Consider the following 20,997-nt stretch of genomic DNA (forward strand, 5'->3'; position numbering starts at 1 on the left):
GGCCTACCTGCTGTGCTAGCGCTCCAGCCCAAGACAAGAAATTATTATTATTTTTATTTCTTTTTGTCACATCCTATGGTGTTCCACCAACAATGTAGCATTGAGAATTGAACTGGGGTCTGAGCATGAAGGCAAGTTGTCTTAACACCTGTACCAATTTCTTGGGTTCAAGAAAAGCAAATTGGGGGCACTTGTCTACTTAGGGAGATTTATGAGCAGTGTCATGAGACAGACGCAAGCTTCCCATGGCAGTCAAAACTTCATGAGTTCCCAATTTGGCAGGTGAAGCTCAGACTCTGTTATTAAGTAGGTTTGATCACCCAGACTCCCATCACCATGCTGCCTCCCGGCCGAGAGACTAACACAACTTATATTGTATAATTTGAATGCAAGAACCCCAGTTTGATCCCGGGCACCTCATGGTTCCCTGAAAACCGCAGGGAGTACAGCCCCCAAGGTGGGTAAAAATGAATACGAGGGGAGTAAGTAAGTAGCAGGATTTGGGTCGTCAGCGGAAACTGGCGACTCCGGAACCTTCGGTCTGGGGTCTCGGCAGCGGCGGACTCCGCGAGCAAGCGCACAGGGGGCATGCCGGGAACCAGAGCCCGTTTCCGGGAGTCGCGGGCCTGGCAAGAGTCGGCGCGGTGCAGTTCCCCACGGACGCGTTCCTCGGACGGGGAGCTGGGCGCCGGGATTTGCGGGAAATGTGTCCCAGAAAGTTACACACCCACTCCAACACAGAGACACCGCTGCGGTGGCCGCCGGCACAGTCCCAAGGCGCCTTTAGGCCAGCCGGGAAGGGCGGGCAGGAGAGAGCGCGGCGCCGACCGGAAGTGCCATGCCGTGGGCGCGGGGCCCGCCGGGAAATGTAGTTCCTTCGGGTGTCCTGAGGCGGTGGCCTCCAGTCCCGCGGACCTGGTAGACGATCGGGCGTGCTAGACACGGGATGGCTGGGCCCGTGGGCTCCGGAGGCCCGATCGGGGCCGGGGGCCTGGCAGGAGGAGCACGGTCCAAGGTAGCCCCGAGCGTGGACTTTGACCACAGCTGCTCGGACAGTGTCGAGTACCTGACGCTCAACTTCGGGCCCTTCGAGACAGTGCATCGCTGGCGGCGCCTCCCGCCCTGCGACGAGTTCGTGGGGGCCCGGTACGTAGGGGCCAAGAACCTTGGGAACGGGAATGGGTTTCTGAGGGGGTTCCCCAGGGTGGGGCTCAGGGTTGAGGCCGGGACGTGGTGTTCGGGCTCTGATAATGGATGAGGGTGGTGGGGGTGCTGCTGTCCCCGGGAGGGGCCAGGACGGGGCTAGGATGGGATGGTCCTGGAGAGGGTAGTAAAGCTTGCTTTGTGGCTTTGGAGCTGGGGCTCCGAGGTGTTTGGCGGCGGTATGGAGTTTAGATAGTACCAGGGGAGTGCCAGCGATCCCCACATGTGGAGCCCTTTGGGGGAGTGGAGCCCTATTTAGAGTCTCCATGGATCGGTTGTATTGGTCCAGCTCCTTGCCTTCCTCCTTTGCTGAGACTCATTCCTGGGGTGCTCCCTGGAGGAACCGGACCTCAGTGCTGTTCACTCTTCTTTCCTTTCCAGACGCAGCAAGCACACGGTGGTGGCCTATAAAGATGCCATTTATGTATTTGGTGGAGACAATGGGTGAGTCTGTTCATTAGGGTGTTTGCACCAGGCAGGGAGAAGCCCGAGACTCTGCAGCCCCACTGCCTTCTTTCTAGATATTTGTTCAGCAGTGAGCCTGCTTCCTGACCCGGGAGGTTTTCAGCAAAGCACTGGATGAGTAGCACATGTTCAGTTCATGGCAATGTCTCACTTGTCCTGAGTGAGTGTACACAGCCTTGGAAACAGCACGTCCAGGGGTTGGGGAGATAGTTGGGACGTCAGTGGTGCCTGCCTTGCATTCTCAGTGTTCAGCCCTCCCTCCCCCCGCACCAGAGGCCACTTAGCACTTCAGGGTGTGTCGTTACTCTGAAACAAAAACAAAAATCAGGGGCTGGAGCGATAGCACAGCGGGTAGGGCATTTGCCTTGCACGCGGCCAACCCGGGTTCGAATCCCAGCATCCCATATGGTCCCCTGAGCACCGCCAGGGGTAATTCCTGAGTGCAGAGCCAGGAGTAACCCCTGTGCATCGCCAGGTGTGACCCAAAAAGAAAAAAAAAAAAAATCAGGAGATGTGGGATGCTTTGTTGGTGGGCCTGTCTCCATTCCTCTGAACTGGCCTCCGTTTTTTTTTTTTTTTTTTTCTGGGTGAAAGATAATGGCCAAGGCACCATATGTGGTCAGTTCTGGCATGATTTCCTGTGACGCAGTGCCCAGGAGCTGGTATTGTAGGGAGGGAAAGGGCTCGGCGTCTGCGCGATAGGCATGTTTGTGCAGGGTCAGAGGAGGTCTGCTGCTGCAGACAGAGAGGCCCTTCCGGAGAGGGGGCCTGAACCACGAGTAAGAATGAACCCAAAGCAGAAGTGTGCGCTCTGCAGGGTGATCTGCAGGGGCACTGGCCAGAAGCTGGTAGTGGCAGTGCAGAGCAGCACGGGGCAAGGATGCTGGACAGAACTTTCATGTCTTGAGTGTTTTCTAGTGTGGTCAGGAAGGACCAGAGGTCCCTGCCAAGGCCCCTGGAAGTAGGAACCCTGGTGGATAGCTGCCTGTGGCTTGGTCTGGACAAACTAGATGGGGTTCCAGGTTGGCAGGTGCTTCAAGGCACTTATCTGCATTTTGGGCTTTCCCTTCGTCTAGTGAGGGTGGCCATATGCCTGTCCCAGCTTTGTTCCCCAGGGGCCCTGGCCTGCTGCCCAGGTAGGGCTAGCTTCTTTTGATGCTTGCACCTGCAGAGCTCTCTACGGGGAGAGGCCCTGGCAACACCTACAGACTGGGTAGCTGTCTTTGGGCGTCGCCTGCCTGGCGTCCAGCCAGCCTCCCCAGCGGTTTCTTCCCATGGAGCAGCAGAGGGATCCGTTTGAAAAATGTAAGCTGTAGACTGTTCCTCCTCGATCACGGCCCTGGGCAGGTGCCTTCCATGTCTGGGAAAAACCAGATCCTCCCCACAGCCCTTGAGTGCTACATGCTTATGTTCCCTTATCCCACTTTCTCGGCCACTTCCCCACGGCTGGCTGAGTTTTCGTTGGGCTGGCACAGCTCTGGCCTCCCTCCTGCCCTTTCCCCACCCATGTGTATCTCTCTCTCCCTCTTCCTCTTCCTCAGTGCATCCCACCTGCTTTGCTGGCCCCCAGAGCACACAAAGGTTCATCAGGGTCTGAGGAGTCAATACAAGTTTGTCGCAGGAAGGAATGAAATAAAGGAGCAAAATCTAACCACAGATGGTTACCAGAACCTTAAGGCCTTGCCTGCAACCCTTGAAAGACCTGGGGGCCAGTGCAGTGTGGGGACAGCCAGGGACACCACAGGAGGGAGCTGAAGCTGGCCTTTGCATGAGAGCTACATGGTGGCAACCAAAAGAAACATGTTTGCTACAAGATGGCCCTAGGAAATAGAATACAAGGGCTGGAGAGATAGTACAGTAGGGTGTTTGCTTTGCATGCAGTTGGTCGACCTGGGTTTGATCCCCAGTGTGTGTTCACAAAAGAAGAGCCGGGGGCAGCAGGGCTCTATATCTCCTGCTGCTTGCCCGGGGAGGCTGATAAAGATGGGCAGGCAAAGGAAGGAACGAGTGCCAGGCTAGTTGGTGTCAATTGCAGTTTATTCCATTCTCCATTCCCATCATTCCCATTCTGCTTCTCTCTCTCCCAAGCCCCACTCATTCTCACTTCTTTCACCATGTGCTTTGCTTCTTTGTCTTCCCCCTGCTTCTATGTGTGTTCCCCCCCCCCTTCTGTGTGTTTCTCCTACTTCTCCTACAGTCTTAGTTTGTATAGCAATCACATAGGGTGGTAACAAAGGTGGGTCGGAACATTAACACATCAACAAACAGGTACGACCACTCCTCAAGGACAAAAATCTCATCTAAGGAGATTACTAGGAGATCCTCTCAAGGGTGGGATCCAAACAAGGGTGTGTCACTTTCTTCTTTTCTCAGCTAGTAATCCACTTAAATAGTTGTAGTAAATCTACTTCTAATGTTTCTAGCAATGTCATTTTGTATGAGCACAGTAAGAGATATAAACTTAAAGTTTGGTTCTTCCTGAGGACATCTTACTATATGTTCCAGATCACAGTCCTCAGGCCAGGCTAGTCTTCCTAACCCCAGCAAGGTCCTAGTCTCGTCATTACCTTTGGATCATGACAGCATTTGTCTATGATCATGCCTTCAACTTATGAGTATTGTGGCGCTTTGGCCTGGCCCATTTTGATGCCAGGGTAGCTCACAGCCTGCCCTGGGTCCATTCCGTCCCTCGTCAGGACCCCGCTTTTGGGGTGTAAGGAACTAAGGGCAACTGAGTCGAGAAAGCAGATGCCCAGGAGTAAATATTATTCTCAGTCAATCAATTCCCAAGTTACAAGAGCATACTATTAACTGTCTTCCTGTGTCCATACAGAAAGAACATTGCTTTAAGGTAAACTATGCAAAAGAGAGAAGAGCAATATTTATCTTACAATATAAGTTCAATGTCTTAGAAGGATCTGATCTTACAAGTTAACAGAATCTGATTAGGGGAAAGGTGATTAAGTGGTTGGGAAGGAGGGTGCAGAGAAGAGTTTACAGATAAACAAAGGAATGGGAGTGTCTCAGGAGCACTGTGATGGGTGTAACCAAAAAAACCTAAGTTCCCTGCAGCAAGGCTGAAAGGACAAACCCAATGTTCTCCTACATCCCAGCACCCCTTATGGTCCAGAAGGCCCTGTGAGGAGTATTCCCTGAGCCTAGAGCCAGGATTAATCTTGGATTGTGGACCTCAACAAACAAAAAAACAATAAAAATAAATAGGATACAAATGTGTGCTGCTGTTGCAACTTTGTGAAGACTGCCTGGGTACAAAGAATTTGTACCTGCCCTTGGTTGAAGGATTGGGTACACCCCAGCTTTTGCTATTGGCTGTTGCCAGGGCCTTGGGCAGGCCCTCCCTCTCCTGGCTGTGCTTCTCTCCCTGGAGGAGAAGACTGAGCCGCACAGGGTGCCTGTGCCACTTTGCTGACCAGGAACTGGAGGTCTGTCTTCCCTCTTGCCCACGAGGGCTGTGTGGATTTTGTTGTTACTTGTTTTGGAGCCACATCCAGTGCAGCTCAAGGGACCTGGAAGCCCCCTGCCCCGCATGCCGAGCCTGCACACTGGCCCTTTGAGTTACCTCCCCAGGCCCCTGTTCCATCATATCTTTCTATTTGGAGGGGGTGCCCACCCCTAGCGATGCTCAGGGGTTCCTCCTGACTCTGCACTCAGGAATTATTCCTGGTGCTGCTCAGGGGACCATATGGGATGCTGAGTATTGAACCCATGTCGGCCGAATGCAAGGCAAGCTCCCTACCGCTATATTATCATTCCAGCCCCTCATCCTGTCTTTAATGCAGCACTTGCAATGGCTTTGCTGTAGAGTGAAAGTATATCAGGTGACCCAACGGGCAGATCAATACCACCTTGTGGCAGAGTCTCAGAGCTGGGCATGCTCACACACACACACACACACACACACACGCACATGCACGCACATGCACACGCATGCACGCACGCGCGTACACTCTTATGTGGGAGGCTGGTGTGGGGAAGCATGAGCCACGTCAGACTTTGGGGCTCTGGCCCAGGCCCACAGGCTGGTCTGGGCCCCTCTAGTGCAGGACTGTCCTTCATGTTCACTGTTCATCCTTCAGGCATCAGCAAGTTGCCTGGGACTGTTTGGGGCCAGATTCTCCCAGATAGGTTCCCTGTCCCCTGTGCCATTCCTTTCTGGGAGTGCAGAGGGGACTCACCCTGCAGAGCTGTGGGGGAGCCAAAGTCCTCTCCGCTGTCTTTCAGGAAGACGATGCTCAACGACCTCCTGCGCTTCGACGTGAAGGACTGTTCCTGGTGCAGGTGGGTGTCCTGTTCTCTCTGTCACGGTGGGTGGCTGCACACTGGCTCCAGCTCTCCGGCTGCAGCATCCCTCTCGGGGGCCCCAGGGGATGGTCCTGTTGAATTAGGGGATCTATTTGATCCCCTGGCGATCTGCAGAACCTGTATTCCCCATGTGAGTCTTGTGTCCTGTGCATGTTTGTGTGTGTGCTGGGTCCCACACATGCCCTGCCAGGAATGGCTTGGCGCTAAGGGTGAAAGGCTCTGGAGTCAGGAGACTGTTTGCTCCTGCAGAGCTCAGAGCTCAGCGGTTCCCCGTGACTCTGTCCCCTCTGGTCACAGCCGTCCTCGGGTGGGTTTTCACTATACACACTCACCTTTTTTCTGCTGGTGTTACTTCTAGCTCAGGGCCCTTTTATTTCAATATTGTTTAAATATGTTATTGTAATTTTTCCCCTCCTGTGCTCGCCTTCAGGTTGCAATGCTGGCACACTGACGTGGCACTTCCATGGGGTCCTTGCACATGTGCTCACCGGGGGTCGCGTTCCTACCCAGGCACACAAAGCTGGTGGTGGAGCTCTCCAGATGCCATGCTCCCTGGCCCGGGCAATCACATGCCCTTTGAGTTGCAGCACTCACTGGGGTTGTGCCTCATTTTTGTTTTGTTTTGGGGCCACACCTGACAATGCTCAGGGGTTCCTCCTGACTTTGCACTCAGGAATTACTCTTGGAAGACTCAGGGGACCCAATGAAGTATCGGATCGAACCTAGGTTAGCCGCCTGCAAGGCAAATGCCCTACCCACTGTACTATTGCTCCGGCCCCAGTTGCACTCCATTTTGTGGTGCCCACAGATACGGTGCACCAGTAACTGCTGTGATTCTGGGGATTGCAGACAGAAGAACTTGGTGCATATGGAACATGGTGGATTTGAACCCATGACCATAGACTTGCAAGGGATTCAGCCACTGCACAATTCCTCTGGCTCTCACTGCCCCTTTACTGGAGAAGGATATGGGGACCCAGGACCCACGACTGCCAGGCCAGGCACTTATGGTGGTACCACTGCACATACCCCCAGGAGGCTTGGGTGTGCTAGGAGTCAGCCATTTCTGTGACACTTGCTGGTAGAATACGGTCATCAGTGATAAAATTATTTTAAAAATATCTCTGACAATCTGACAGTCCTTTGCTAAAAGTCGATTAAGTATAAAGTTTTGATAGAGCAGCCCCTGGGAGCTGGGGGTGAGATCATGATCTGTCCCCTTCACCCAGTGCCCCAACCAGCACTGCACTCTGTCACCTCCACCGCCCCACCCCCCAAGTGGCTCTGGGCCACGGAGTTGTGCTGAGTGGGTGTCCCTCCCCAGAAAGAGCAGCCCGAGAAAAGCGACATAGTTTTTCATTCAGTAAGTTAACTCTCGGGAGCCATGTGGCGCCATACCCTGTGCCGTGTCTGGGTATGGATGGTACTAGAGTAACACTTTACTGTCCAGTTGAAACAGCAGATTATAAGATACCATGTGATTGAATTTTTTTGTGGCAAGGGGGCCACGCCTGGCACTTCTCAGAGGTTACTCCTAACTCTGCACTCAGGAATTAACTCCTAGCAGTGCTAGGGGAACCATATGGTATGCTGGGATCAAACACCAGTTGATTGCATTCAAGGCAAGCACCCTACACGCTCTACTATTTACCTGACCCTTCACGTAATTCAGAGGGTTTTTTTTTTGTGTTTTTTGGGCTACATTTGGCGATGTTTAGGGGTTACTCCTGGCTCTACACTCAGGAATTACCCCTGACAGTGCTTGGGGAACTATATGGGGTGCCGGAGATCAGACCTGGATTGGCCGCATACAAGGGAAGCAACCTACCTGCTGTACTATTGCTCTGGTCCCATGATTGAATTTTTTCTACTTTTTGTTTTTTCTACTTTTTGTTTTTTTAATTGAATCTCCGTGAGATACAGTTGAAAAGCTTTCATGATTGAGTTTCAGTCATACAATGATAAACACCCATCTCTCCACCAGCGCACATTTTCCACCACCCGTGTCCCCAGTATCCCTTTTGGGCATTATGGTATGCAATTCAGATACTGAGAGGCCATCATGTTTGGTCCTTTGACAACTTTCAGCACACATCTTGCTCCCAAGCCATGATTGAATTTTTAATTTAAAAACATTAGAGGGTTAGAAAGATGGACTAGGAGGTAGCAGTTTTGCATATTGTTGATCCTCTTTCGAATCCTCAGCCTCACATATGTGATCCCACAAAGCACCACCAGAGGTCACTCCTGAGCATAGAGCCATGAATAACCCCTGAGCATGTGTGTGACCCCCCCCACCCCCCAAAAAAAGAAAAAAAATCACGCAGACATAACTGTGTGTAGGAAAGGCGCAGGATACAGACAAGATTTCTGATAAAGAGGTTACACATAAGTTTTAGTGGTTTTTTTGGCCTGCAGGGGTTTCATTGTTTCTGCTCCTTCTGGGCAGCTTATCTTTGCATGTACAAGTGCGTGTGCTGTGCTGGGGGAGGAACTTGGGGCCTCACCTATGTCAGGTGTGTGCTCAGCTGCCGAGCTGCGCTCTTATTGGCAGTTTTTTAAAGTTTTTCTAATAGGACAGGTATTAGCCCAAAAATACAAAATAAAAGGAAGCAAGGGGGAGGCAAGTTTCCTGTGTGTATGCAGACCACATGTCTGACACCCCCCCCAACACTGGCCCCCACTGTCCCTTACGCTCAACCCCAGGGCCTTCACCACTGGGACCCCGCCAGCTCCCCGCTATCATCACTCGGCCGTGGTCTACGGAAGCAGCATGTTTGTCTTTGGTGAGTGGCCGTCCCCAGGGGTCTCGCTCCCACTCCCCGCCTCCCCTGTATGCCTGAGGCCTTCTGCTTCTGGGCTTCGTTCGGTCCCTGAGGGGCCAAGGATGCTTGCTGGGTTGGGGGCCCTCGTGGGGCTGCTAGGCTAGCCAAGCGGGGCTGGAGCTGCCTGCCTCTGTTCTGGGGCTCTGTCCACCAGGTTTGGGGACTGTTTCTGTTCATTTCCGTGTCCTCAGAACCGAGCACAGAGGTGGTGCTCAGGGGGTGCACTCCGGGGAGTCCCAGAGGCATTTACTCATTTCATTCATTCATTTACGTGGGGGCCTGCTAAGCTGTGCTCTGGGGGTCACTCTTGGTGATACGAAGCCAACCAGGCCAGACAGTTGACTGCTTAGGCATGGCTGTGTGCTGCTCAAGCCCTGAGAGGCTTCTGGGAGGCACCAAGGGCCTCCAGGGCTGTACTGGACATGATGTGTTTGGGACCAAGCCCAGGGCCTCACACATGCACACCATGAGGGTGACCCTGGAGCCATCTCCCGGTCGCCCAGAGTGCATTTTCCTTGTGTTTTGGTTAGTTTTGGATCAGCTGTTCTGGGGAGGGCCAGGGTGCGTTTTCTTGAATCAGATCCCATCCTCCTACTGGGGTGGAAGATTTGGAAACTCGGCCTTCAGGTGTGACAGCTTCCGCCCTCTCCACGCAGGGGGCTACACGGGCGACATCTACTCCAACTCCAACTTGAAGAATAAGAATGACCTCTTCGAGTACAAGTTTGCAACGGGCCAGTGGACAGAGTGGAAGATTGAGGGCCGGTGAGGGGCTCTGCCGGAACTCTGGGGGTCACCAGATGCTGAGTGGCCGGGACTGGGCCTGAGCGCAGGAGCACAGGATGAAGGGGGTGGGGGGCTGCAGCAGGAGCGGGCATTAGTGCTCACTCCTGACTGCCCCTGGCCTCGATGCCTGGGCACCCTCTGCCAGGATGTAGAGGGACTTGAGTGCTTGCCAGGAGTCCTGCTTTGTGGCACCACCTCTGGGGACAGACTCTGTGCCCACTCTGTGGGTGCCAGGATTCCACGTCAGCCTGATGACCCGGTCCCAGTGAGGGGCCCCAAAGTCCCCAGTGGGGGTCTGACAGCTTGCAGTGACTGCTCCCCAGGCTTGGGGTGGTGAGGCTCGGGGACCCCCGTAGCCTTTCCCCTCATCCTGTCTGCATGCTGCAGGTTGCCCGTCGCCCGGTCAGCCCACGGCGCCACAGTGTACAGCGACAAGCTGTGGATCTTTGCGGGTTATGATGGCAATGCCAGGTGCGTAGCGGCCTAACCTCTGCACAGCCCTGCTCTGGGTGGGCCCTCCGGAGTGGGGGAGAGGAATATTGACAGTCCAGGGGTCAGGCTTCTGATGGAGTCATACAGGGGTGAGAAGGGGCCGGCTGCCCTGGGGTGGGAGGTGGTACCTGGAGGTGGAGAGTAGGGAGACTGGGAGATGGGGAGCAGCGTCCCTGCAGGGTTCACCAGTGTTTTCCTCCTGAGTATATAAAATGGGCGTGGCCATATTTTTCTTCCTTTCTCTTCTTGTTTATTATTCTGACTATAACTATAGCCCACATGCATTGGCCCACACTCAGCTCTGTAGACATCAGTGTGTTTTAGTGGTGATCTTGTGTGATGGGACCTCGCCAGGATCCTCCCCTGGTCCTGGAGGGGTGACCAAGCAAGCTGTGTCTTGAGTGTTCCTGCCCTGGACGTGGTGTGCCACTTGCTCCTGTCTCAGCAGAAGCGCGTGACACGGCCTCCCCCTGCCCCAGCTCAGTGCCTACCTCGAAGCCACCTGTGGGCCCCGGGCCAGAGTCCCCGGCATGGGATGCTTTGTTCTCCTGGGAGCCATCCCTCCCGGCCAGGCCTCAGGTCTGACCCCTCTGTGCTCACGCAGGTTGAATGATATGTGGACCATTGGCCTCCAGGACCGGGAGCTCACGTGCTGGGAAGAGGTGAGGAGTGGAAGGGCACCCTGACCTCAGCCTGGCTCTCCCTGGCCACTGCTGCTGCGCTGAGAACCCATTCCAGCCGAAGTCACTGGTGATGAGAGGCTGTGGGCCCTAGGGTGGCAGGATGTCAGGTGGGGGCGGGGTGTCCTACGCACCGCCCCATCCAGCTGCTGTCAGCTTGTTACCCCTCTACCCCCTGTTGTAGTGATTCTAACCCTATTTCTTTAACTGGCCCATTTGGGTGGCGAGATGAGACCTAAAGCTATTTTGTAGGGCCAGGGAGATGGCTTATAGACCGGGCACAAGCTTATATGCAGGAGTCTTGGATTCTATTCTGGGCACAGCATGAGCCCCTGAGCACCACCAGATGTGCTAAAAACAAATCAACACAAGTTGTTTTGCAAAAATTTTTCAGTGAGGCCATGATAGTGTGCACGCCTGGCATGAGCAAGGCACCGATTCCAGTCCCTGGTACCACGTGACCCCCTGGACATTGCTGGGATGGCCCTGTACTGCAAGGGCCAGTAGCCCCTGGGACCCCCAGTCACTGCTGGAGAGGCCTCTCCCCACCCCACACAAGAAAGGAAAGCAGAAAGATCAGAACCCACATTTATTGAAGTTTTGAGGTGGTGCTGCGCGCGGGGCAGACAGGGCTGCCTTCCCTTCTCCCGCAGGTGGCCCAGAGTGGGGAGATCCCCCCATCCTGCTGCAACTTCCCTGTCGCCGTGTGTCGGGACAAGATGTTCGTGTTCTCAGGGCAGAGTGGGGCCAAGATAACAAACAACCTCTTCCAGTTTGAATTTAAGGATAAAACGTGAGTGCTCTTGTGTGGGGCCTGCAGACAGGGCCCCACTGCTCTGGTCTCCCCAAAGCTCCTCCCAGCCAGGGCACTGTGTGCATAGGTGTGTATATGTATGGGTGTCTGTGTGTATGTGTGTGAGTATATGCATGATTGTGTGTTAATGTGAGTATACATGTGTGTGAATATATATGTGATTGTGCATGAGTATGTATAAGTGTGCGTGAGTATGTGTGTGAATTGTGTTTGAGTGTGGGTGCATGTAGTGTGTATGTGTGATGTTTGTGATGTGATTGTCATTGTGCATGTGTGTGAGTGTACGTGTGTGCGTGTGAGTCCATATGTGTATATGCATGATTGTGTGAGTGTATAAGTGTGTAAATGTATGTATGTGCATGATTGTGAGTATGGGTGTATATGAGAATGTGTGTGTGTGTATGTATGTATGTGTGTGGTGCCTCCTGGAGAGGGAGCTAAGGCCCTGTCAATGGTCATGTGTTCACAGGTGGACTCGCATCCCCACCGAGCACTTGCTCCGGGGATCCCCACCGCCCCCACAGCGGCGCTACGGGCACACCATGGTGGCCTTTGACCGCCACCTCTACGTGTTCGGTGGCGCGGCTGACAACACGCTGCCCAACGAGCTACACTGCTATGACGTGGACTTCCAGACCTGGGAGGTGGTGCAGCCCAGCTCTGACAGCGAGGTGCGGGCCCCAGGCCACCCGGCAAGTGGGGCCTCCTCACCCACCCCCAGCTCCGACCAGGGCCTGGTTCCTCTGGCCTGCTTTGTCATGTGGGCTGCCACTCTCTGCGTCCCCTCGTGTCCAGGGTGTGGTGCATGTCCCCTGGGCCTTGGTTCAGTTCTCTTAGCTGTGCTGGAAGGGCCCTGTCTGTGGCCTTCCTTTGCCTTGTCCACATCACTAGGGTGGGGACAGTGCGTGGTGTGTGGGCGCCTGCTGGCCTGTGCTAACTGGTCCGTGCCCACTTATCTGTCCGCATCTGTCCACCCCAGGTTGGTGGGGCTGAGGTGCCAGAGCGAGTGTCCACTTCTGACGAGGCGCCTACCCTGGCCACTGAGGAGCGAGGTGGCTTCAAGAAGTCCCGAGATGTGTTCGGCCTGGACTTTGGGACCACCACAGCCAGGCAGCTCGCCCCGCCAGCCTCAGAGGTGGGAGCCTGTGCCCTCATTCCCGTTCCCTCAGCCCTGGAGTCTGGCCACACGTCACCCTTCTCACAGATGGGGAGACTGCGGCTCAGAGCACTCCTGGTCAGGTCATGGCGAGTGAGCGGGAGCCGGCCCTGGGTACAGCACGAGGATGGAGCATCTCCTCTGCCCTCCCCGGGGCCTGCAGGGGCCTCTTTGCCCACTTGCCCACTCCTGCCATGCCCAGGGGCTGCACCTCCCTCTGGGCCAGTGGTGCCCGTCCTGGGCCACAGCCCGGCCACCTAGCCAGCCCGGATGTGGGATCCTTGCCCCTCCCGGACCACCTGCTGAGTGGCCCCTTCCTCACAGTTGCCCAGTGGGAGGCTCTTCCATGCGGCAGCTGTGATCTCAGACGCCATGTACATCTTCGGGGGCACCGTGGACAACAACATCCGCAGCGGTGAGATGTACCGCTTCCAGGTGGGGCTCCTGGGCCTGCGGGCAGTGGATGGGCCCCATGTCGGGAAACCAAGACCCAGTGAGTGGGGGCAAGGTGCCTGGTGCCCTTGCGACGTGGCAGGCTGGCAGTTCCTCCGGGAGGCTTGGTGGCTGGGGTGAGGACTTTGGAAAGTCCTCTCCGACTGAGGGTCTGGCCCTGCAGTTCTCCTGTTACCCCAAGTGCACGCTGCACGAAGACTACGGGCGGCTGTGGGAGAGCCGCCAGTTCTGCGACGTGGAGTTTGTGCTGGGTGAGGTGAGTTCCCTGCCAGCTCGTGGGGCACAGTCTGTGCTCAGCTGCCCTGGGTCCCTGCGCTGGGTCCTCCACCCAGGCCCTGTTTCTCCTGCAGAAGGAGGAGTGTGTACAGGGCCACATGGCCATCGTCACAGCCCGAAGCCGCTGGCTCCGGAGGAAGATTGTCCAGGCGCGGGAACGGCTGGTCCAGGTGAGGTGCCCGCCCTCCTCTCCCCTCTCCAGTCCCGCCCCACATTTGTCAGAGTGCCCTCCAGCTCGCCTTGCTCCCACAGAAGCCAGAGGAGGAGCCCCCTGGGCCGGCTGTGGGTGGTGTCCAGCTGCCCCTGCTGCGTGTAGCCATCCGTGAGGCCGAAGCCCGGCCCTTCGAGGTGCTCATGCAGTTCCTGTACACAGACAAGATCAGATACCCCAGGAAAGGTTGGCCAGCAGTGGGGCGGGAGGGCCCGGGGGCCAGGTGGGCAGCTCGAGGCTGTGGCCAAGCTGCTGCCTGGTCCCCACAGGCCATGTGGAGGACGTGCTGCTCATCATGGACGTGTACAAGCTGGCCCTGAGCTTCCAGCTGTGCCGCCTGGAGCAGCTGTGTCGGCAGTACATCGAGGCATCTGTGGACCTCCAGAACGTCCTGGTTGTGTGTGAGAGCGCTGCCAGGCTGCAGCTGGGCCAGCTCAAGGTGCGGGCCGGGGACTGCAGCCATCCCCCTGCCCCCCCACCCGCCTGCCCTGCATGCTGAGGCCTGACCCTGCCTGCCTCCCCCCGCCTCTCTGTCCCAGGAGCACTGCCTGAACTTCGTGGTGAAGGAGTCCCACTTCAACCAGGTAATCATGATGAAGGAGTTTGAGCACCTCTCGTCCCCACTCATCGTGGAGATCGTCCGGCGGAAGCAGCAGCCACCCTCGCGCGCCCCCTCAGACCAGCCCGTGGACATTGGTAGGTAGCCCTCTTCCGCGCCCTGCAGGCTCTCTGCTGAGGTGCCTGCCCTGACAGGGATGGCAGGGCTGTGGGGCCTGAGGTCTGAAGTGCTCAGGGCCGCAGCGACTCATCACCCAGCCATGCTCGGGGCAGCTCTGAGGTGGCTGGGGGCCTGTGCGGATGGGGATTGAACCCTGAGCACGCACTCAGCCTTAGTAGCTCTCTCCATACCCTTCTGTTTCATTTTGGGGTCATGTTTGGTGGTTCTTAGTGGATCATGTGGTGCTGGGTGTTGAACCCGGAGCTCCTCCCTGCACAGCACACTTGGCCCTTTGAGCCCCCTTCCTGGCCCACTTAATCTCTTTAAAAAAAATCTTTGTGGAATTGGGCTTGAGCAATAGTACAGCAGGGAGGGCGTTTGCCGTGCATGTGGCCGACTTGGGTATGATCCCCGGCATCTCGTATAGTCCTCTGAGTACCACCAGGAGTGATTCCTGAGTGTAGAGCCAGGAGTGACCTGTTGAGCATCGCCAGGTGTGACCCTCAAACCAAACTAACCAACAAAAAGCCCTTCTTCTTGGTGTCAGGGCCTGACATGCAGGGCAGGTGCCCCGCCCTGAGCTAGTCCCTGGCCCCAAGTCTCTCTTGGTGGCACGGCTGCTGTTCCAGTCTGCTGCGGCTTACAATAGCCTGTTGGCCTCTGAGGCCCCCTCCTCAGGCCAGTGCAGGAGCAGAGTGTGGGTCAGCTCTGGCCAGGCTCAGGGAGCTGCACTTGGAGTTCAGCGACTAGGACCAGCAGGCCCAAGTGCTGTTTGGGGAGCGGGAAAAGGTTTGCTGTGAGGCCCCCGGTGAGGGGCCGCTGTTGAGAGGGGCCACTGTTGTGTTCAGGTCAACAACGGGCTGATGTGAGGAGCCTGTGCCTGTCTCTAGGCTTTCCAGGGCACAATCAGATGCTGCCCTTGGGCCCGTGCCCTGGAGGTACCTGCTCAGGGCCCCCCTCCCCTTTACCTTTTATCCAGGCACGTCTTTGATCCAGGACATGAAGGCGTACCTGGAGGGGGCTGGTGCGGAGTTCTGTGACATCACACTGCTGCTGGATGGGCACCCACGACCAGCCCACAAGGCCATCCTGGCAGCCCGCTCCAGGTGAGGAACGTGGCTATGGGCTGGGCGGGCACAGACTGGGCAAAGTCTCCTGAGAGCCAGCCCTTGTCTGCAGCTACTTTGAGGCCATGTTCCGGTCCTTCATGCCTGAGGACGGGCAGGTGAACATCTCCATCGGGGAGATGGTGCCCAGCAGGCAGGCCTTCGAGTCCATGCTGCGCTACATCTACTACGGCGAGGTCAACATGCCGCCCGAGGACTCACTGCATCCTTGCCCCGAGAGTGCGCCCCAGGGGACCTGGCCCCCACTGGGGCATGGCTGCCCTGCTCTAGTTGGGCATTCCCTGAGGTTCCGCCGTCCCTTTACTGGGATGGAGGACCCTGTGGGGGCTGAGGCATTCTGCAAGTATTTACTAGGGTATTTGCCAGGCCAGAGGGTGCTGTGGTTTCCTTTGGCCCTTCTGTTTTGTTTGGATCACACCCAGCAGTCGCTCCTCATGGCTTACTCCTGGCCCTGCACTCAGGAATTTCTCCCGGCTGTGCTCGGGGGACCATACGGGATGCCAGGGATGGAGCTTGGGCCATATGCAAAATGCCCCCCTTTCTCTACTATTACTGCTCTGGCCCCTCCTTTGGCTCTTAAATTGGGCCTTTGACATTCCCTGTGTCCTGCCTGGATTGGAGCTCCAGGCCTGTCCCTCAGGGTGGGGTCAGGAGCCAGCAGGAGGAAGCGGCCACATAATGGGGGTAGGTACCCAGTGGGTGGGTTCTCCTCTGGTCCACAGCTCCTTAACCAGCCTCCAGCTACCTGTTTGCGGCCCCCTACTACTACGGCTTCTACAATAACCGGCTGCAGGCCTACTGCAAGCAGAACCTGGAGATGAACGTCACTGTGCAGAATGTGCTGCAGGTACGCCAGGTCCCTGGGCGGGCAGGCAGTGGGCGAGGCCAGCGGTGCTCATGCACCTGCCCTTGCAGATCTTGGAGGCGGCGGATAAGACGCAGGCGTTGGACATGAAGCGTCACTGCCTGCACATCATTGTGCACCAGTTCACCAAGGTGAGCCCCCCCCTGCCACCCTGCAGCCCTCACTCCCCTTTCTGTGGGCGAGGGCTTAGCCTGGAGTCAGCCATCTTCCATGGTAGCAGACCCTGGGGCTGTCCGCCCTTCACCCCAGCCTAAGCTCTGCACTGGGGGTGGCCCCCACCAGAGGCTCCACAGCCCACCCTGGCTCACCCACAAACCCAGCGCTCCTGCTCGGCTCTGCTTGCCTCCCACAGGTCTCCAAGCTGCCCACACTGCGCTCACTGAGCCAGCAGTTGCTGCTGGACATCATCGACTCTCTGGCCTCCCACATCTCTGACAAGCAGTGCGCAGAGCTGGGCGCCGACATCTGAGGGCCTCAATGGTGCCAGTGGACGGTGACCACACCTGGCCCCCCTCTGCTCACTGCAGACTGCAGGACTCGGGCCTGTGGGTCAAGGAGCAGCAGGATGCCCAAGGCCTCTGAGGGAGCTGAGGGGAGAGGCCACAGCTAAAGACACAGGCAGTCCCGGAAACTGAAGGAGGCCTGAGTGAAGGGCTCAGCAGTGGGGGCAGGCAGAGATCCTGTCCCTGGCCCCACTGTGGGGTGGCCATTGTCCCCCACCCACTAGGTTCCTGAATGTTGCCCCTCACTCTTGCCAAGGTCAGCATAAGCTTTTTCTGCCACCCAAGTGTGGCCAAGTGATGTGGCAGCATCTAACTCAAGATGAATTTTTGTTTTTATTAGCCACAGCCAGGGGTGTTCAGGGCCTACTCCTGGCAGGGCTCAGGGGACTATGTGGTGCTATGGATGAAACCCACGTCGGCCGTGAACAAGGCAAGCGCCCTCCCCACTGTACTGTGGCTCAGGCCCCTGACTCTAGATGAATTCTGAAGTGTGAAGAGGATGCGCACTAGCCACCAAGTCAGCTTTCTGATGGGCTGAGGGCATCGTCCTCTCTGCCATGCTGCCTCACTGGCTAGTACCCACTGTGCTCTCGGTACAGCCTGCGGCTTCCCATGGCAGAGCACCCAGTTGCCTGCCTGGTTCTCCCCTGCGTGGTCAGCACCTTCTGGGGTGCTGAGACCCAGCCAGGTGAGCTCCTCCCCTGATCAGGGGACCTCTGGATTCTGGAGTTGGGTCTCCTGGCTCCTCTGCTCCTGCCTTGCTCTGTAGGCTCCCACCTGAACTAGGAAGCCAGGTACAGCATACAGTGCTCTCCCTGTGTGTATCCTCCCACCCCCATAGACACTGGCAGTCCATTCCAGCTAAAAGCAGATCAGTCTTCAGAAACAGGATCCTCAGGAACCCAAGGAAGCCGCTCTAGGGGGACACCTTCCTGACCTTCCTCTGGCTGTGCTTTTTACCTTCCTCTGGCTGTGCTTCCTGCAAACATCTGCCAACCCCCTGCTTAAGAGCCCAGGGGAAAGTGGGCCCTCAGGCATGGAAAGCCCATCCACGAAGCTAGGAAATGGCCCTGGGCAAGATAAGCTTCCCAACACTTGCCAGCCCTGCGTCCCAGGTGACCCCTATGACCAGTCATAGCTTCCAGACATAGGTGTGACACAAATAAATGAAATTACATCAGAAGCCCCCCCAAGGGAAACCTGAATGTTGTGTGGTGGTTTCCAGAACTAAAGGAATTACACTGGCACTTGAGTCTGTGTGCACACGTGTGTGGTCCTGGGTGCTTGGGGGTGCACACCCAGAAAAGGTCATGGGGCTCAAATGGCTCCAGGCTCTGTGCCAGACAAAAGTACATGAGTGAGGCTGCCCATTTCTAAGGGAGCTAGAGACAAAGACAAATGACACGGGCTGGGGCCCAATTGCTTTCAGGCTCCCCACACTTGCCTCACATGGCAGCCTCAGTTCAGAGATGATGGACACCCATCTACCTGCCCTGTTTTGCAGGCTTCCAGCTGCCAGACAGGCAGCAGGCGGTTGGCCTGCTTGCAGAGCCCCTGGCCAACACTGGCAGAGCAGGCCTGTGGATGGAAACTGGCTGTACCCCCATGGTGACTTGAGTATTTCCAGAAAACAAGCTTGCTCATGTCACGGAGGTTTCAAGTGCCAAGGAAAGGGTGCTTGGCCTTGTTCCACGTCTTACTCCTGCCGCCTGGTGCTGTGCAATACTGCATAGATGGGGGCCGTCAGACTTCCACAGTCAAGAGTTGGGCTGATACTGTGTGACCCCCCTCAGGGCCACAGTCCAGCCTGGGAAAGGAACCTGGTACCCAGAGAGGAGCCCCCAACCTCCAGCTGAGTCAGATAGCAGGTCCTCCTTCTAGAATCCACTTTATTATGGCATCTCATGGTTCTGGTAGACGAAGAACTGGTTGGGTACCTCGGCAGGTAGATTCAGAGGGTGGCCAGAGGACTGGCAGGGCAGTCTGTTAGGCCTGGTCCAGTGGCTTCTCCCTCAGGCCATGCTGCTGCTCAGCTGCATGGCAAAGTCCTGCACATGCTCCTTGAGAGTCTGTCGGGCATCTGCCTGTGCCCGCTTCTCCCGTGCCCGCTCCTGCTGTAGCTTGGTCAGCCGCAGCCGCAGCCTCTGTTCTCGCCGCTTGCAGGCCTGCAGCTGGCGCTGAGCTTTGTCCAGGGCATCAAGTGCGGCCTCAGCCCGCCGCTTCCAGAGCAGGGCACTGCCCACCTGGTAGCTGTGTTCGTTCTGGATATAGGCACCCGCGGGTGGAGGGAGACGCAGCATGTAGGCAGAAGGGGAGACTGGCCGCGGCTCCAGGGGGGACGACTCCCTCTCTGGCGACGGTGATGGCTGGGCGCTGCAGCCCGCTTCGTCTGCCTGGGCACCCAGGGGCCCCAGGAGGTCTGAGAAGGGGCTACTGAGGCCGGGCTCCAGCCTCCCCACGGGGGAGGCAGGTAGAGTGGCAGGTGCTGAGGCCTCTTCCACAGGAAAGCAGGCAACATCCGCGGGGGGAGGTGACGGGAACGGAGTGCTGGGCCCTCGGCCCTCAGCGCAGCTGGGGGAAGACACCAAGGGGCTGAATCCCGGGCTCCCAGGCCTCCCAGTCCCGCGCCCTTCAGCAGGGTAAGAGGGAGCCTGGACCTACCGCTTTCTGCAGCGCCGGAGCCGGCTGATGTCTGCGGCCCCAGGCGGGTAGCTATGCCCCTTGGTCTTACTGGTCCGGCGCAGCTTGGAGAAAGACTCAAATATGGTGGGGACGGCGCCCTCTTTCAGCCTATGATACCCGCTGGGAGGGAAGCAGCGGGATGAGAGGGGGAGCGAAAGCCCCTAGGTGTGTACTGGGTGGGGAAAGGAGGAGCCACCTCCAGGCCAGGCCGCCCCCCCATCCCACCCTGTGGCTAAAGGGTGCGAACAGGCTCCCCAGAGGGACACCGAGGCCCAGGCGGGCGGCAGTCCTCACCTAATGCCCACCAGCTCGAAGCAGGTGTCCTCGAAGTGCTTGGAGCAGAAGTAGATGTACTCGGACGCGGGGTCCCACAGGCCCTGGCCGCTGGGGTCCAGCCGCTGGCAGTTGGCCAGCCACAGGCCTCGCCGGGGGTTGTCCTTCTTGGGCAGTCTGCGGAGCTAGTGACGCGTGAGCGCCCGGCCGCCCGCCCCCTCCGCCCGCACCCCGGGCCCCGCCGCGCCGCCCGCGCGCAGCGCCCCGCGCGCCACCACGCACGCGCGCTGACCTATGGAAGGAGATGCCGCGGTTGCGCGTCTCGCGCGTGTCCCGAGTGCAGCAGCCGGCGGCGGAGCAGTGACGCGGCATCTGGGGAGAGGCGGGAGCTGGGTGGCGGGCGGCCGTCCGGGCCCGCGCCGCCTCCACTCGCCCGGCTCTCCCCCGGGCCTGCCCTCGCCCGCACCCCGTCCCAGCCCCGGCTCCGAACTCCCGTCTGCGGCACTCACGATCTCGCCATTGCTGCGCCGCCGAAATCTCGCGAGGAGCGGCCGGCGGCGGAAGTTGATACCATAGAGACGAGGAAGCGCGTGGCACCCGCTGCGATAGGGACGGGCCCCGGAAGCGGCGGCAGCGGGCCGCCTGCCAAGGCCCCACCTGGGGCCTTCCCCTTTGTTCTTCAGTGGCTAGCCCCTGGCCATCAGTCCCCGAGCACCGAAGGAGTGGCTGCGCTCGGCTGCGCCGATGCCGCGTGGCGCCCGAACCCGGCGGGCAGCGGGCAAGGACACGCCCCCGCGGGAAAGGGCGGGACGAATGGTCCCTAGAGCCGCACTGCCGCGAAGGGTGGGCAGTGCGCACGGAGTTAATGGGTCGGGCAGGCTAGGTCGTAGCGCGCCGGGAGGGAAAATGGCTGGGAACAACTAAGACCTGCACTTAAAAGGGAGCCTCAGGAACTGGGGTGCTGCGGATGTTTGCCTCCCTCGCCCCTCCCACAACACAGGTTGAACAGTCTTTCCAGCACCCAGTTGAAAGATTACTATTCTCTGATCTAGAGAAATTGTAGAGGTACAATAAGGTGCTTGTCTTCTTGCATTTGACCAACCCCAGTTCAAGCACCAGCACTGCATACCTTATCTTGAGCAAAG

At 57.4% G+C, this 20,997-nt stretch overlaps 2 protein-coding genes across 2 annotated transcripts; one reads left to right on the top strand and one right to left on the bottom strand.

The window, feature by feature from the left end:
- Positions 1–625: 625 nt before the first annotated feature.
- On the top strand, positions 626–18,631 carry LZTR1 (leucine zipper like post translational regulator 1). Its single transcript, XM_004607459.2, has 21 exons — positions 626–1,146; positions 1,585–1,647; positions 5,911–5,967; positions 8,698–8,777; positions 9,473–9,581; positions 9,990–10,073; positions 10,699–10,756; positions 11,428–11,567; positions 12,058–12,259; positions 12,568–12,723; positions 13,069–13,179; positions 13,361–13,453; positions 13,548–13,643; positions 13,726–13,870; positions 13,954–14,123; positions 14,224–14,380; positions 15,382–15,508; positions 15,582–15,731; positions 16,271–16,376; positions 16,445–16,525; positions 16,747–18,631. Exons 1-21 carry the CDS (start codon positions 947–949, stop codon positions 16,861–16,863), a joined length of 2,502 nt encoding a protein of 833 aa, XP_004607516.1. The 5' UTR covers positions 626–946; the 3' UTR covers positions 16,864–18,631.
- Positions 18,632–18,768: 137 nt separating this feature from the next.
- On the bottom strand, positions 18,769–20,632 carry THAP7 (THAP domain containing 7). Its single transcript, XM_055118966.1, has 5 exons — positions 20,362–20,632; positions 20,145–20,224; positions 19,874–20,029; positions 19,559–19,699; positions 18,769–19,468 (listed from the first exon to the last, which is right to left on the bottom strand). Exons 2-5 carry the CDS (start codon positions 20,222–20,224, stop codon positions 18,910–18,912), a joined length of 936 nt encoding a protein of 311 aa, XP_054974941.1. The 5' UTR covers positions 20,362–20,632; the 3' UTR covers positions 18,769–18,909.
- Between the last annotated feature and the right edge of the window lie 365 nt (positions 20,633–20,997).

This window comes from Sorex araneus, chromosome 11, assembly GCF_027595985.1.
Source record: "Sorex araneus isolate mSorAra2 chromosome 11, mSorAra2.pri, whole genome shotgun sequence".
NCBI classification, from domain to species: domain Eukaryota; kingdom Metazoa; phylum Chordata; class Mammalia; order Eulipotyphla; family Soricidae; genus Sorex; species Sorex araneus.

Excerpts from the sequence above, each read along its gene's own strand:
- LZTR1 (XM_004607459.2), top strand. The coding sequence starts at position 947 with ATGGCTGGGCCCGTGGGCTCCGGAGGCCCGATCGGGGCCGGGGGCCTG. Across the intron at positions 10,757-11,427 it reads AGCTCACGTGCTGGGAAGAG|GTGGCCCAGAGTGGGGAGAT; the intron begins GTGAGGAGTGGA and ends CTTCTCCCGCAG. Across the intron at positions 13,871-13,953 it reads GATCAGATACCCCAGGAAAG|GCCATGTGGAGGACGTGCTG; the intron begins GTTGGCCAGCAG and ends TGGTCCCCACAG.
- THAP7 (XM_055118966.1), bottom strand. The coding sequence starts at position 20,224 with ATGCCGCGTCACTGCTCCGCCGCCGGCTGCTGCACTCGGGACACGCGC. Across the intron at positions 20,030-20,144 it reads CGCGGCATCTCCTTCCATAG|ACTGCCCAAGAAGGACAACC; the intron begins GTCAGCGCGCGT and ends CTAGCTCCGCAG. Across the intron at positions 19,700-19,873 it reads TTCGAGCTGGTGGGCATTAG|CGGGTATCATAGGCTGAAAG; the intron begins GTGAGGACTGCC and ends CTTCCCTCCCAG.